The 12765-nt window shown below is 43.1% G+C and overlaps 1 protein-coding gene across 1 annotated transcript in view; it reads right to left on the bottom strand.

The window, feature by feature from the left end:
• The window catches only part of SPTLC3 (serine palmitoyltransferase long chain base subunit 3), a 141015-nt gene extending 128850 nt beyond the window's left edge, over positions 1 to 12165 (bottom strand). Inside the window, exon 1 of the mRNA XM_005687817.3 lies at positions 11735 to 12165. Coding sequence (XP_005687874.1) covers positions 11735 to 11845 — 111 coding nt within the window. The 5' untranslated portion in view covers positions 11846 to 12165. The remainder of the gene's footprint in view (positions 1 to 11734) is intronic.

Genomic DNA, 12765 nt, shown 5'->3' with positions numbered 1-12765 from the left:
GCTGAAATTCAAGCCCAAGCAGTGCAAAGGGGAGGCCCTACTCCCAATCTCTATATGATGGTTCATTTTAAGAGAACAGTAGGGCTGTGAGATGTGGCAACAGCTTATGTGATATGGCATGGGTACATCTAAGTTGCTTCAGTCATGCCCGACTCTTTGTGACTCCATGGACCATGGCCCACCAGGCTCCTCTGTCCATGGAATTCTCCAGGCAAGAGTACTGGAGTGGGTTGTCATGTCCTCCTCCAGGGGAATCTTCCCAACCCAGGGATCAAACCTGCGTCTCTCATGTTTCCTGCATTGGCAGGCAGATTCTTTACTACTGGCGCTTACTGGGAAGCCCTTATGTGATATTAGGGGTCATAATAGCCTCCTATTATTTGCCTTCCATGTGGGTGATTATCTCACTTCCTTGAATCTTGGATTCTTAATGTGAAATTTGAAAGCGATAGGTGAGAATTAACAATATTTCAAAAAGCATAAACATTTGGTGGGATCTTGTGTGTGGCAGCAATCATTAACTCTCAATAAATATTGGTTTCTCTGACATATTTTTTCTAAGATACACAAAGAAGGAGGCTCCCTCCATGTGTCTTTTATTTGAGGAAATAGGAAAAAAGAGGTCTTTACATCTGACATGAGACAAATGCAATTTTGCAGCATCAATTTTGAAGTCAAAGCTAAAGAATTTGCAATAGCAGGTACCACTATGAATCATCAAATACCTTAGTCCCTGGCTGATTACTTTCACAGGTGGGAGGTTTCCAATAAAGTGGACCTTTCCAGAAAGGTCCTTGGTTGAGGTATCAAGAGACTAGAATGATGAGGGTGTCTCACACTGGTGTGACTTCTGAGACAGCTACTTAGCTTTGTTGAACCTCATTCCTCCACATGTAAGAAAGACAGGGCATGGAATGGAATTGTAAGAATTTCTATACTAAGTTCCTTTCCTGTTACCTGGATTATACTAAAGAAAAAAAAAAGGAGGAAAATGGCTCTTGATCCATGCAGAATTACAGATGTACATCAGGGGAGTTCCTCAAGAGGGAGAGTCTCTGCTGAGTCCTTATTTCATCTCTGCTGTGCTGGGCTAAGTCGCTTCAGTCGTGTCTGACTCCTTGCGACCCTACAGACCGTAGCCCTCCAGGCTTCTCTGTCCATGGGATTTCCCAGCAAGGATACTGGACGGGCTTGCCATGCCCTCCTCCAGGGGATCTTCCTGACCCAGCGATCAAACCTGTTGCATTGGCAGGCATGTTCTTCACCACTAGTGCCTCCTGGGAAGCCCATCTTCCATCTCACTAGATGTGAATTTACACACCAATCAGTATTTTTGTCCAGAGGTTAAATCTTGCTACAGTCAAAACTACATTATGAAACTCTTTCCAACAAGAGAAATCAAAAGATGATATAAGCCAAAATTCAATGTAAATTTTGCCTCAAAAGAAAAAAAAAAGAGCTAGGGACAAATATTGAAGTTCAGCTAATACTTAGGGGTGGGATGCACTGATTTTACAATTTTCTTTGAAATGCACCAAACATATGGATTGATGGCTGAGTAGAGGGAAGTGCAGACAGAAAAAAGTGTGGTGAAACAAATACAATAAAATGTTCATTGCAGATTCTGTGTGGTAGGTATATGAGTATTCATTGCAGAACTTTTTAAATTTTCTGTAAGTTTGAAATTATTCACTAAAAAAAGTTTAAAGAAAAGGCTTTTCTATTTTTTTTTCCTCATGATTAAAAACACAGACCTTGGGGCGAGTCTCCACTAACAGGAGGTTTAATCTTAAGCAAATTTACTGAACTTTTCTATAATGTAAAAATGCTTTGCATAATTAAGTTCATAAGCTTCTGAGAATCAAATAAGCTTGTATTTAGCATACAGGGTGATGCAAAATTTGTAAAATTAAACATTAAAAATCATCTCATATACAGGGTCATGAATGGGAAAGCAGGTTATTCTGGTTTTTCTTGGATATGTGATCCTGAGAATGCAGAATTTTTATTAAAACCAGATAATAGGTCTCTATACCCTGAGGTATTAGTCATTTTCCCTCTAATGCAGGCATATTTCATCTTCTATTAAGAGGTAGTAAAATCATCAGGATAAATTAATAATATTTATTTCTTTTAAAATTTCCTTTAAAAAGTTCTGCTTGCTGAAAGCACGTTCTCTGACCCCAGGCTTAGAGTATACCTAATATTTGGATATCGACATAAAAGTATGTAGTGACCTGGTCACACAAAATAATCTAATGATCTACTGATTTTTAAAAAGAGGGAAGTAAACAGTAGTTATGTTCTCCAACAAAGGATAGGAAACCTTTCATTACTAATTAATCACTAATAATTAAATTAGTAATTAATTAATAGGAGGTTAGACACTTCAAAACCTACAAAGTAGACTATGTATGATATGCTGCTGCTGCTGCTGCTGCTGCTAAGTCGCTTCAGTCGTGTCGGACTCTGTGCGACCCCGTGCGACCCCATAGATGGCAGCCCGCCAGGTTCCCCCGTCCCTGGGATTCTCCAGGCAAGAACACTGGAGTGTGTGCCATTTCCTTCTCCAATGCATGAAAGTGAAAAGTGAAAGTGAAGTCGCTCAGTCGTGTCCGACTCCTAGCGACCCCGTGGACTGCAGCCCACCAGGCTCCTCCGTCCATGGGATTTTCCAGGCAAGGGGCCTTTTCCGTCTTTTAAAGAACCAGAACCAGCAAAGGAAATAAAACAAGCTGAAATCAGGTCTTTAATCACTGTGCAATCATTATTGAGCAACTACTGTCTACTGGCTCTGGTGAGGTTCCGGGGATTCAGCAGTGAGTAAGATGGAAATCTCAGCCAGAGCCTAGCTCTCATTCTAGAACCAGAGGCAGACAAATACAGAGGAAATAAATCTATGTGTGTACATGCAGATGGTATTAAGTACTAAAGAAAACAAGCAGTTAAGAGAGGCAGGAAGCAAGGAGGTTTGCAATTTTGATAGGATTGTGGGTAGCATTTGACTTGAAAGGAGGGAGGTACAGTCATGTGGATTTCTGGCTAAGTACAAATGGGAGAGGATGTGGGGATATCCCTGGGTAGGCAGGTCCTGGGCTCCTGGCTCAAGTGTGACTGGAACACCCCAAGCACCCAGAAAGGGGCAGGAGCTGAGTCATGGATGGATCAGAGTGCCCGTGGTGCCTGTGGTTATTGTAAGGATCTCAGCTTTTACTCTGAGTGAAATGGGGTCCATGGGGAGGATTTGGGCAGAAAAGTGAGTTCTTGATGTCATTTCAATAGGATCATTCTGCTGCTATATTGAGAGCAGCCTTGCTGATGGTAGTGGACAGGGAGCAAGGGTGGAAGCAGGGTATGAAATTTAAAAGATGTCTATAAGCTTTTTAATCATCTTTCCATTGAGAAATAGTTTTTTTTTTAATTTGTTTGCTTTTGCTTTCAAGAAAGACTTCAATTACAGATCTAATACATTTTTACCCAGAGAAAGACAAAAAATGCAATTGCCATATGACATCACAAAGCATTCTACTTTGTTCTGTCTTCATTTATAATACCAATGAAAAAAAATACAATGCAATTGAAAAAAATATCTCTACACTTACAAGTGTCTTACATAATAAAGACAGTCTGCCTCAATCAAAGTAACATCATAACAAATACAATAACATCATCATCGACTTGCTTTCCAAGCATATTCTTAAATTTACTCCTTTACTTTTGGTAAAAATCTAAGTAGGCATTATATGCCTGTTTATTCTCAAAGACTGCGCTTGAACCTGGTGGGCTTGTGACTGCTTCATCAGACACTCATGAAGCTGACCTCTGAGGCTAGGGTACAGAAGGCTGTGAGAGTTCTGCTTCACTTACGAGAAAACTCTTGGAGCCCTCCCTGCTGGTGGGGACATATGGGCGATGCAGCCCACAGTCTTGGCTTACCCTGTTTCTCAGCTGTCTCAGACTGCATGGGACACGGGAGTGAGGACTCCATCTTGTAGGCGAATCCTCCAGGCTCAGCTGTTCTAGGTCCCCCAATCGAAGTCCTAGGTAGCAGAGTCCATGATCATAACGAAATGGTTGTTGTTTAGTGTCGCTCTGGTTGGTATGGGTGGTTATTCAGTAGTGGATAACCAGAGAATGGGGAAAAAGGATGAGGCTTCCAAAACGATCAAGGTGAGAGATTGCAGGGGCTGAGACCAGAGAGGTTGCTGTGGGGAGGTGAAGAGTGGTCAGATTCTGGATATTCTGTGAAGAGAGGATCATGAATTTGCTGACTCATTCAATGTAAAATGAAAAAGGCACGAAAGGTTTCATGTTTCTGGTTTGAGCCACTGGAAGACTAGAGTTGTCATTTTCTGCAATGGGAAAGACTCTAAAGGAAGCGTGTTTGGGATAGAAGGAGTATCAGAGGCTCAGTTCTGGGCATGTTAAGTTGGAGATGCCTTTGATTCTCCAAGTGAAATATCAAGTAAGCCATTGGAAATGGCATATGTATGCATAATACGTAAACATGGATAGTGATGTTTGTACAGTGATGGGGCAAGGTTCAATAAGGAGATATTTACAATTAGGAAAGAGAAGGGGTACAAGGACTGAGCCTTGGGTCACTCCACTGTTTAAAGGTCAAGGAGATGAGTAAAGCCAGGAATAGACACTGCGAAGGAAAAGCTGGTGATATAAGAGGGTCATAACCTGGAAGCCAAGAGAGCAAAGTGCTTGAAGGAGGAGGAATGATTATTTGTGTCAAGTGCTGCTGACAGACCAAGTAAAATAAAGCCACGACTGGATAAGGGAATTCAAGGCATAAGACTATCATTTACTGAGCATCTGTTACATGCCAGGCATTATATTGAACATTCTTAAAATAGCAGTAGAGGAGTAAGAGATAGCTGCAGGCTAACTTCCACAGATAAAAGCTACCATTTATTGTCGACTACACATGTGAGCTAGGGGGCTTCCCTAGCGGCTCAGATGGTAAAGCGTATGTCTGCAATGCAGGAGACCCGGGTTCGATCCCTGGGTTGGGAAGATCCCCTGGAGAAGGAAATGGCAGCCCACTCCAGTATTCTTGCCTGGAAAATCCCATGGACCTTGGAGCCTGGTAGGTTACCATCCATGAGGTTCCAAAGAGTCAGACACGACTGAGCGACTTCACTTCACACATGTGAGAGTTACTGAGAGCCTTGCATACACTATCTCATCAAATCTTCAGCATTGCCTTATGAGATATGGATCAGAGACATGAAGCTACCTTTCCGATGAGGCACGGCTAGTAAGGGGCAAACTAGGACTCAAACCCATTTCTAGCTGAGGTCAAAGCTCATTTTCCTGCTATCATTCTTCCTTAAGTGGTTCCCTGGGAAATCCTGAGGGGTGCTGGGTTGTGAAAAGCCACCAGAAAAGAAATATCTCCCTGGAAAGTTCATTTTTACTCAAGGTTGTAAGGCGGGATATAAACGTAGTTTTATAGTACAAGAAATATTCAGTTCAGTTCAGTTCAGTCGCTTAGTCGTGTCCAACTCTTTGCGACCCCCAGGGAGGCACGCCAGGACTCCCTGTCCATCACCAACTTCCGGAGTTCATCCAAACTCATGTCCATCGAGTTGGTGATGCCATCCAGCCATCTCATCCTCTGTCATCCGCTTCTCCTCCTGCCCTCAATCCCTCCCAGCATAACAGTCTTTTCCACTGAGTCAACTCTTCGCATGAGGTGGCCAAAGTACTGGAGTTTCAGCTTCAGCATCATTCCTTCCAAAGAACACCCAGGACTGATCTCCTTTAGAATGGACTGGTTGGACCTCCTTGCAGTCCAAGGGACTCTCAAGGGTCTTCTCCAACACCACAGTTCAAAAGCATCAATCCTTCGGCGCTCAGCTTTCTTCATAGTCCAACTGTCACATCCATACATGACTACTGGAAAAACCATAGCCTTGACTAGACGGACTATTAGGAAAATAGTATTAAAAAGTGGGGTACAAATTTTAATATGAAGTTTTTTAATAGATTAATAACAAGTGGTCTTGTTGAATCACTTTGGCTTCGTACTTTGTGTGTGCGTGTGTGTTTCTCCTTGGTAAATCAATTTATGAATCCCTTTACCCTGTCTTCTCTGGAAAGATGGGTTTGTTGGTTTTTCTGATCGGGGTGTGAGAGTTAAGGTTCTTAACCTGGGAACCCGAGAAAGTCTAGGAACACATGAGCCTTCTACATGGAAAATTCTTCAATACAGAAAATATACCAAAGGATCCTTGACTTCCCAAAGGATAAGCTTTACATGGCAGGGAAAGAACAGTCAGGTATAACTTGTAGTTGACGGGATAATCATATTTACACATAGCCATTTTCCTGGGCAACTTTTGAAGACCCGATTATATCATAGCTAGAGAATAATAATGGTCACCAAGATATATGAGTGCACTGTCTAACAAAAAGTTTGTATGCCACTTCCTATGAAGTTTGAGAGAGGAAGATTGAGCAGTAAAATGGTGTCAGTTCTGTGACTTCCTGACACCTAATATTCGAAATCAGGGTCAGCCTGGGAAACCCAGTATACATGGTGGAGTCAGAGTTGTTCCTCAGACTTGCACACTCCAGGAATATGTGTTAATATAACAAGTAAAGAAAATTAAGAAGTAAGATACATCTATTGCTTTTAAAAATATATAAAATAAGTCTAAATAAGAAGACCCAAGTTCCCTGAATCACTCTATTTCAGTTCAGTTTAATCACTTAGTCATGTCCGACTCTTTGTGACCCCATGAATCACAGCATGCCAGGCCTCCCTGTCCATCACCAACTCCTGGAGTTCACTCAGACTCACGTCCATTGAGTCAGTGAAGCCATCCAGCCATCTCATCCTCTGTCGCCCCTTCTCCTCCTGCCCCCAATCCCTCCCAGCATCAGAGTCTTTTCCAATGAGTCAACTCTTCACATGAAGTGGCCAAAGTACTGGAGTTTCAGCTTTAGCATCATTCCTTCCAAAGAAATCCCAGGGCTGATCTCCTTCAGAATGGACTGGTTGCATCTCCTTGCAGTCCAAGGGACTCTCAAGAGTCTTCTCCAACACCACAGTTCAAACACATCAATTCTTTGGCACTCAGCCTTCTTCACAGTCCAACTCTCACATCCATACATGACCACAGGAAAACCATAGCCTTGACTAGATGGACCTTAGTTGGCAAAGTAATGTCTCTGCTTTTGAATATGCTATCTAGGTTGGTCATAACTTTTCTTCCAAGGAGTAAGCGTCTTTTAATTTCATGGCTGCAGTCACCATCTGCAGTCGTTCTGGAGCCCCCCAAAATAAAGTCTGACACTGTTTCCACTGTTTCCCCATCTATTTCCCATGAAGTGATGAGATTTCTGCTTTATTGACTATGCCAAAGCCTTTACTGTGTGGATCACAATAAACTGTGGAAAATTCTGAAAGAGATGGGAATACCAGACCACCTAACCTGCCTCTTGAGAAATCTGTATGCAGGTCAGGAAACAACAGTCAGAATTGGACATGGAACAATAGACTGGTTTCAAATAGGAAAAGGAGTACATCAAGGCTATATATTGCACCCTGCTTATTTAACTTCTATGCAGAGTACATCCTGAGAAATGCTGGGCTGGAAGAAGCACAAGCTGGAATAAAGATTGCTGGGAGAAATATCAATAACCTCACTCTACTTAGGACCTCTTATTTTTCTCATCCTGTAGCTCAGAGGGACTTCCCTGGTGGCTCAGTGGTAAAGAGTCTGCCTGCAGTGCTGCAGATGTGGGAGATGCAGGTTCAATCCCTGGGTCTGAAAGATCCCCTGGAGAAGGAAATGCAACCCACTCTATTATTCTTGCTCTGAAAATCCCATGGATGCAGGAGTCTGGTGGGCTATAGTCCGTGGGGTCACAGAGCGTTGGACAGAACTTACTAAACAACAATAGTTCAGAGATTACAGGCTTGTGCCTGGTAGCAATGTCTCCTTGAAATCTACACTATTGGCTTTGTGAAGGATTAAATGACAATCCTTAAAAATTAGGATATGCTCTTCCCCTCCTCCCCCATCTGGATTTCCAGCTTCTTTTGAAAATCATAAAATCTGTCAACACAACACTGTCCTGAGCTCTTGTTGTTGCTGTTACCTGAGTTGCTTCACTCTACTCTGGTAAACCCGTGCTTTGTTACTATTGTTCAGTTGCTAAGTAATGATGGACTCTTTGCAACCCCATGGACTGTAACCTGTCAGGCTCCTCTGCACATGGGATTTTTCAAGCAAGAATGCTGGAGTGGGTTGCTCTTTCCTGCTCCAGGGGATCTTGCCAATCCAGATATTGATCCTGTGTCTCCTGCTTGGCAGGCAGACTCTTTACCGCTGAGCCACCTGGGAAGCCTTATCCCATGCTTGACCACTTTCTATTTCCACCCCAGGCCTTGCCAGCCTGCTGGGTATTTGTCATCTCAACCTCTGCTGTAATCAAATGATCTTCAATGTGTAAAGCTTTTGAGTGAAGCATTATTTAGAGAGAATTGTGATGGATGAAGTAGATTATGGAGAACAGTTTTGCATGCTTCTCTGAGCCCTGTTCATACTGTTTGTTTGTTTCCAAATGTTTAATTTGTGAATGAATGGCCCTATGACTTTCTAACAATAATATGGTGGCAACAACTTCTCACATGAATTTATGGGTTGGCATACTTTAGAATTTCAGTAAGACATTAAAAGAGAGATGACAGTACTTAATAGGAAGATTAAAACAAGTGTATTTCAAAACAAATAAAGTGGATTCCTTGAAAATAATTAGGTTAACGTCAATCTACTTCTACTTGTGTTTCTAAAGAGAATCATTTTCTAGGAAACTTTAACCAATAGATAAAATTAATTTATAATTGGAAGATATTAAATAGACTTTAAAATATTTATTCTTTCAATCAACAAAACAGCTAAACCTGAACACATGCATCCTTCTTTGCCTGCTATTTCTTAGATAAGGCAGCAAGTTACAGACCTCCTCAGGTTGAATAATCACTTTGGATTTGACAGCCTTTAAATGGTTGTGCTTTTGCACTGATGTCATATGAGTTCATTGTGTTTGGTTTTACCAGCCAGGCACTCACCTTAAGTCTTTATGCAAAATACAAGATAAAACAAGATAAAAATATAAAGCTTAGGAAAAGGAATCTTTGCCAAAGGTTGATGGCAAAACCTGTTTCCTCAAATTGAAGGCTTTGAGAATGGTTGTAATAAGACTGTAGAACGATTTTTCTAGGCATTTTAAAGAAATGGAATATCCATGTGTTTACATGTTTATTGTTGTTTAATAAATCACCACCATTCTTAAAACAAATAGCACTTTGTTTGCTCAAGAATCTGTAATCTGAGCAGGGCCAGTGGGGACATGGAGAAGGAAATGCAACCCACTCCAGTATTCTTGCCTGGAGAATCCCACGGACAGAGGAGCCTGCGGGGGGCTACAGCCCATGGGGTCCCAAAGAGTTGGACACAACTGAAGCAACTTAGCAGCAGTAGGGACAAGTCATCTCTACTCCATGAAGAACAATTGGAACAGACAGACTCCAGGGCTGGGGCACTCACTTCTAAGATAACTGACTCACTCAGTCTACCAGCTGGCGCTGCATCTTGCCTGGGTTACTTGTTTTTTTTCTGCTTGGGCTTCTCCTGAGCTGCTTTGGCTTCCTTCAAACATGGTGGTTGGGTTCCAAGAGTGAGTTTGTTCTGTAAGGACTGGGTTCAAGCTGCAAGGCTTTTGGTCAAGCCTCAGTTTGCTTAAGGTGTCCTCAAAGCGAAATGGACTAAAGCCAGTGACTGAGGATCATGATGGTAAAGACGGCCACACCCACAACCACAGAGGGGAAAACAGACCCTTGTCTGCCCTACTGCCCTAAGAACTGAGCAGTTTCTTCTTTCTGGAACATACTTTTTAAGCATAATTGAGGCTCTCAGTGGAAGCCAATTTCAACTTAGTAACACCTAAATATATCTGAGCAAATAGGTTCTGGATGTTCCTTCCTTCAGAAAGAGCTGTTGGAAAAGGCAGTGGCTGCCCTAATATTTCCTGCTGCTCTTAGGGAAGTGTCGATAAATTCAAAGTTATTTGCAGTCTTGTAGGAGCACTTAGTAACAAATCTTCTGGATTCTGGCTTTTCTTCTTACTTAAGAGTGGTCATCACCATCTAGCTAAGTCTCTGGCCTCAAACACTAGAGGGTGGTTACAGAATTAAGATAAAGTAGGGACAGAGAGAAGGAATCCCCTGAAGGCATTTCTGCCCTCAGGGTGGGGATGGTTCAGAAGGTGAGTAGGCCAGGGGCCAGTGTTACAGTCATTTTAGGGGCAAAGAGAGTCTTCAGTGGTAATGATCTGAATTGATGCAGTAATGAAGAACTGGTGGGAATTAGTATGATCCCCCTCACGCGAATAATGAGACTTGAATACTTTTTCTTCACATTATGTTGGGAGGGCCAAATAAGGTCATTTGGGTTTGCAGGAAGATAGTATGAGAAAACCTGAATGAACTTTTTGACTGATTGAATAGTCAGCTGGAGGAGGCCAGACCTGAGGGTTTTAGTGGACACTTCAAGGCTAGGGTAAGGCTTTTTGTTGAGACAGGAACACATTTTGGAGACTACAGCCTATTCACAAAGGACCCATACTCCAGAGCGATTCCCCCTCTCCACCTCTTTCATCCCACTGGACACATGAATTTAATTCACTGAATCGTGAGCTGGCCTCCAACCAGCCCCACCTGTCCTGTGATCTTAGAAGCATCTGACTTTCCCCCAAGTGGGTTCCTTGCCACTCAGCTTCTCATTTTCCATGAGTGAAGCTGCCAGTTTGCCTATGGTAATCTGCTCCGGAGCAGGTGAGGTCACCCTGCTCCTCCTGCGGCTCGGAGCAGAGGGCTGGGCATCCCGTGAGAAGCTGGAGACTGCCTGCTTGTTTTCACAAGTAGCTTGCAGACCCGGCTTGGCTCCCTCTTTGAATAAGCTGACAACATTTCTGGGGTTCCTCCTCCTCCTCCTCCTCCTCCTCCTCAGCACATTCCCCTCAAACATTCTGCCATAGCAGGAGTGAAAACATTTTTTTAAAGCCTCACATGGAAAAACAATTCAAAGTCTGTTTGGTTCCTGTGTGCAGCGTATAACAATAAGCCACGCTTTCTGAAGTGTCTTATAAAAAGGAATGCTTGTGATGTCAAATTTCAAAGAAAGACTTTGGCCCCAAATCAAGCTGTGAGTTCTGACAAGGCCCCACGGAACACCGAAAAGAAGTCGCCTTTCAAACAGAGAGGCATTCCTCCTCTACCAGGGGAAAATGCCACCAACTCCACATAATCTCAGCAGTGTTTACTTTCACTTCCTTTTTTATTTCTTATGAAGCTGGTGAACGCAGTCTGTTGTGATTTTCTGAGGGACTGAAATTCAGCTCAAGAATTTCAGCCTTTGCAACAGTGCTTCCCAAAACACTTGAGAGAAAACAACTAGTAGGGATGTTTGTATATAGGAGTTGAAAGCTCTTGGGTCTACATATCTCCTCTCCTGTATAAAGAAGAAATTCCCTCCTTAACCCATATCTAAACTTTTTAGTTGCCAAGCATTTGAAATGAGCCGAAGCAGAGTCCAAACATGGAAAACACTTCCTGCCAAGGACTTTCAATGAGGACAGCTTCAAAGAGCTTTACAGCAAAATATTGAAATGTTCCAATCATTCAGATGAAGGGGGAGGGATCGCCTCTTACCTGGGACTCTTTCACCACCCCGTTCTTCCAGCAGTTTCCCCGGTGACAGTCGGAGGCACTCTGATTATGAAGCGTCCCATTGCAAAGTGCACCACCTCCAGGATCAGCCATTTGCGGGAAATCGATGGAAGCCACAGACTCCCTTCCAGAGGCCCTGGGAGAGCTTGAGTTTTGAAGTTGGCGAGGGAACAGGATAAAGACTTCAGACTGAGCGCTTGGAGGAAAGCTACCAATCAGGCTTTTCCAGAAGAAGAGCAGCCGCCTATCTTTGGGGCAGATCTTTGGAACTAAAAGCAAAGGATTACCTTTACAGTCCTCAAATCAGAATGTGGCCTCCATGGCAACAAAACTGCTCCTGAAACTACAAAGGAGATTGCCAGCTCCTAGCCTGGACTGAGGCAGCCGGCAGGCTGCAAAACCTAGTGGCAAATGGTGAGGAGGCTGGCCGGGAGGTGGAGAATCTTTTAAAGAGACACACACATACCACGGTACAGTCCCCAGGTGTCTCCTACCAAAGACAGTCAGTGTTGAATTGACGTTTATCCCCTCCTCACCCGCTCCTGCATCTAATTACATTTCTGGTTGTAAACCAAGGTCAAAGTCAACACTTCTTTTTGCTGTAAAAGAATGTTCAGAAGTGGTTGGCAGGGGCTAGAGGGAGGAGAGATGGGAAGTTACTGTTTAATGTCAGAAAAGATGGAAAAAGTTGGGGCATGAATGGTGGTGATGATTGCCATATGAATGTACCCTATGCCACTGAACTGTACGCTTAAAAGTGGTTAAAATGGTAAATTTGATATCATATATACTTTACCATAATGCAAAAATGGCAAATGAAAACTGTTCAGAACCCACCTCATGTCAAAACCAGTGTCATCAAGAAGTACTAACTGATCCAGAAAGACGTGAGTTCAATCTCTGGGTCAGGAAGATCCCCTGGAGGAGGGCATGGCAGCCTGCCCCAGTAGTCTAGCCTGGAGAATTCCATGGGCAGAGGAGGCTGGCAGGCTACCATCCATAGGGTCACAAAG

Source organism: Capra hircus, chromosome 13 (assembly GCF_001704415.2).
Source record: "Capra hircus breed San Clemente chromosome 13, ASM170441v1, whole genome shotgun sequence".
NCBI classification, from domain to species: Eukaryota; Metazoa; Chordata; class Mammalia; order Artiodactyla; family Bovidae; genus Capra; species Capra hircus.
This window is presented reverse-complemented; position numbering and strand designations above follow the sequence as displayed.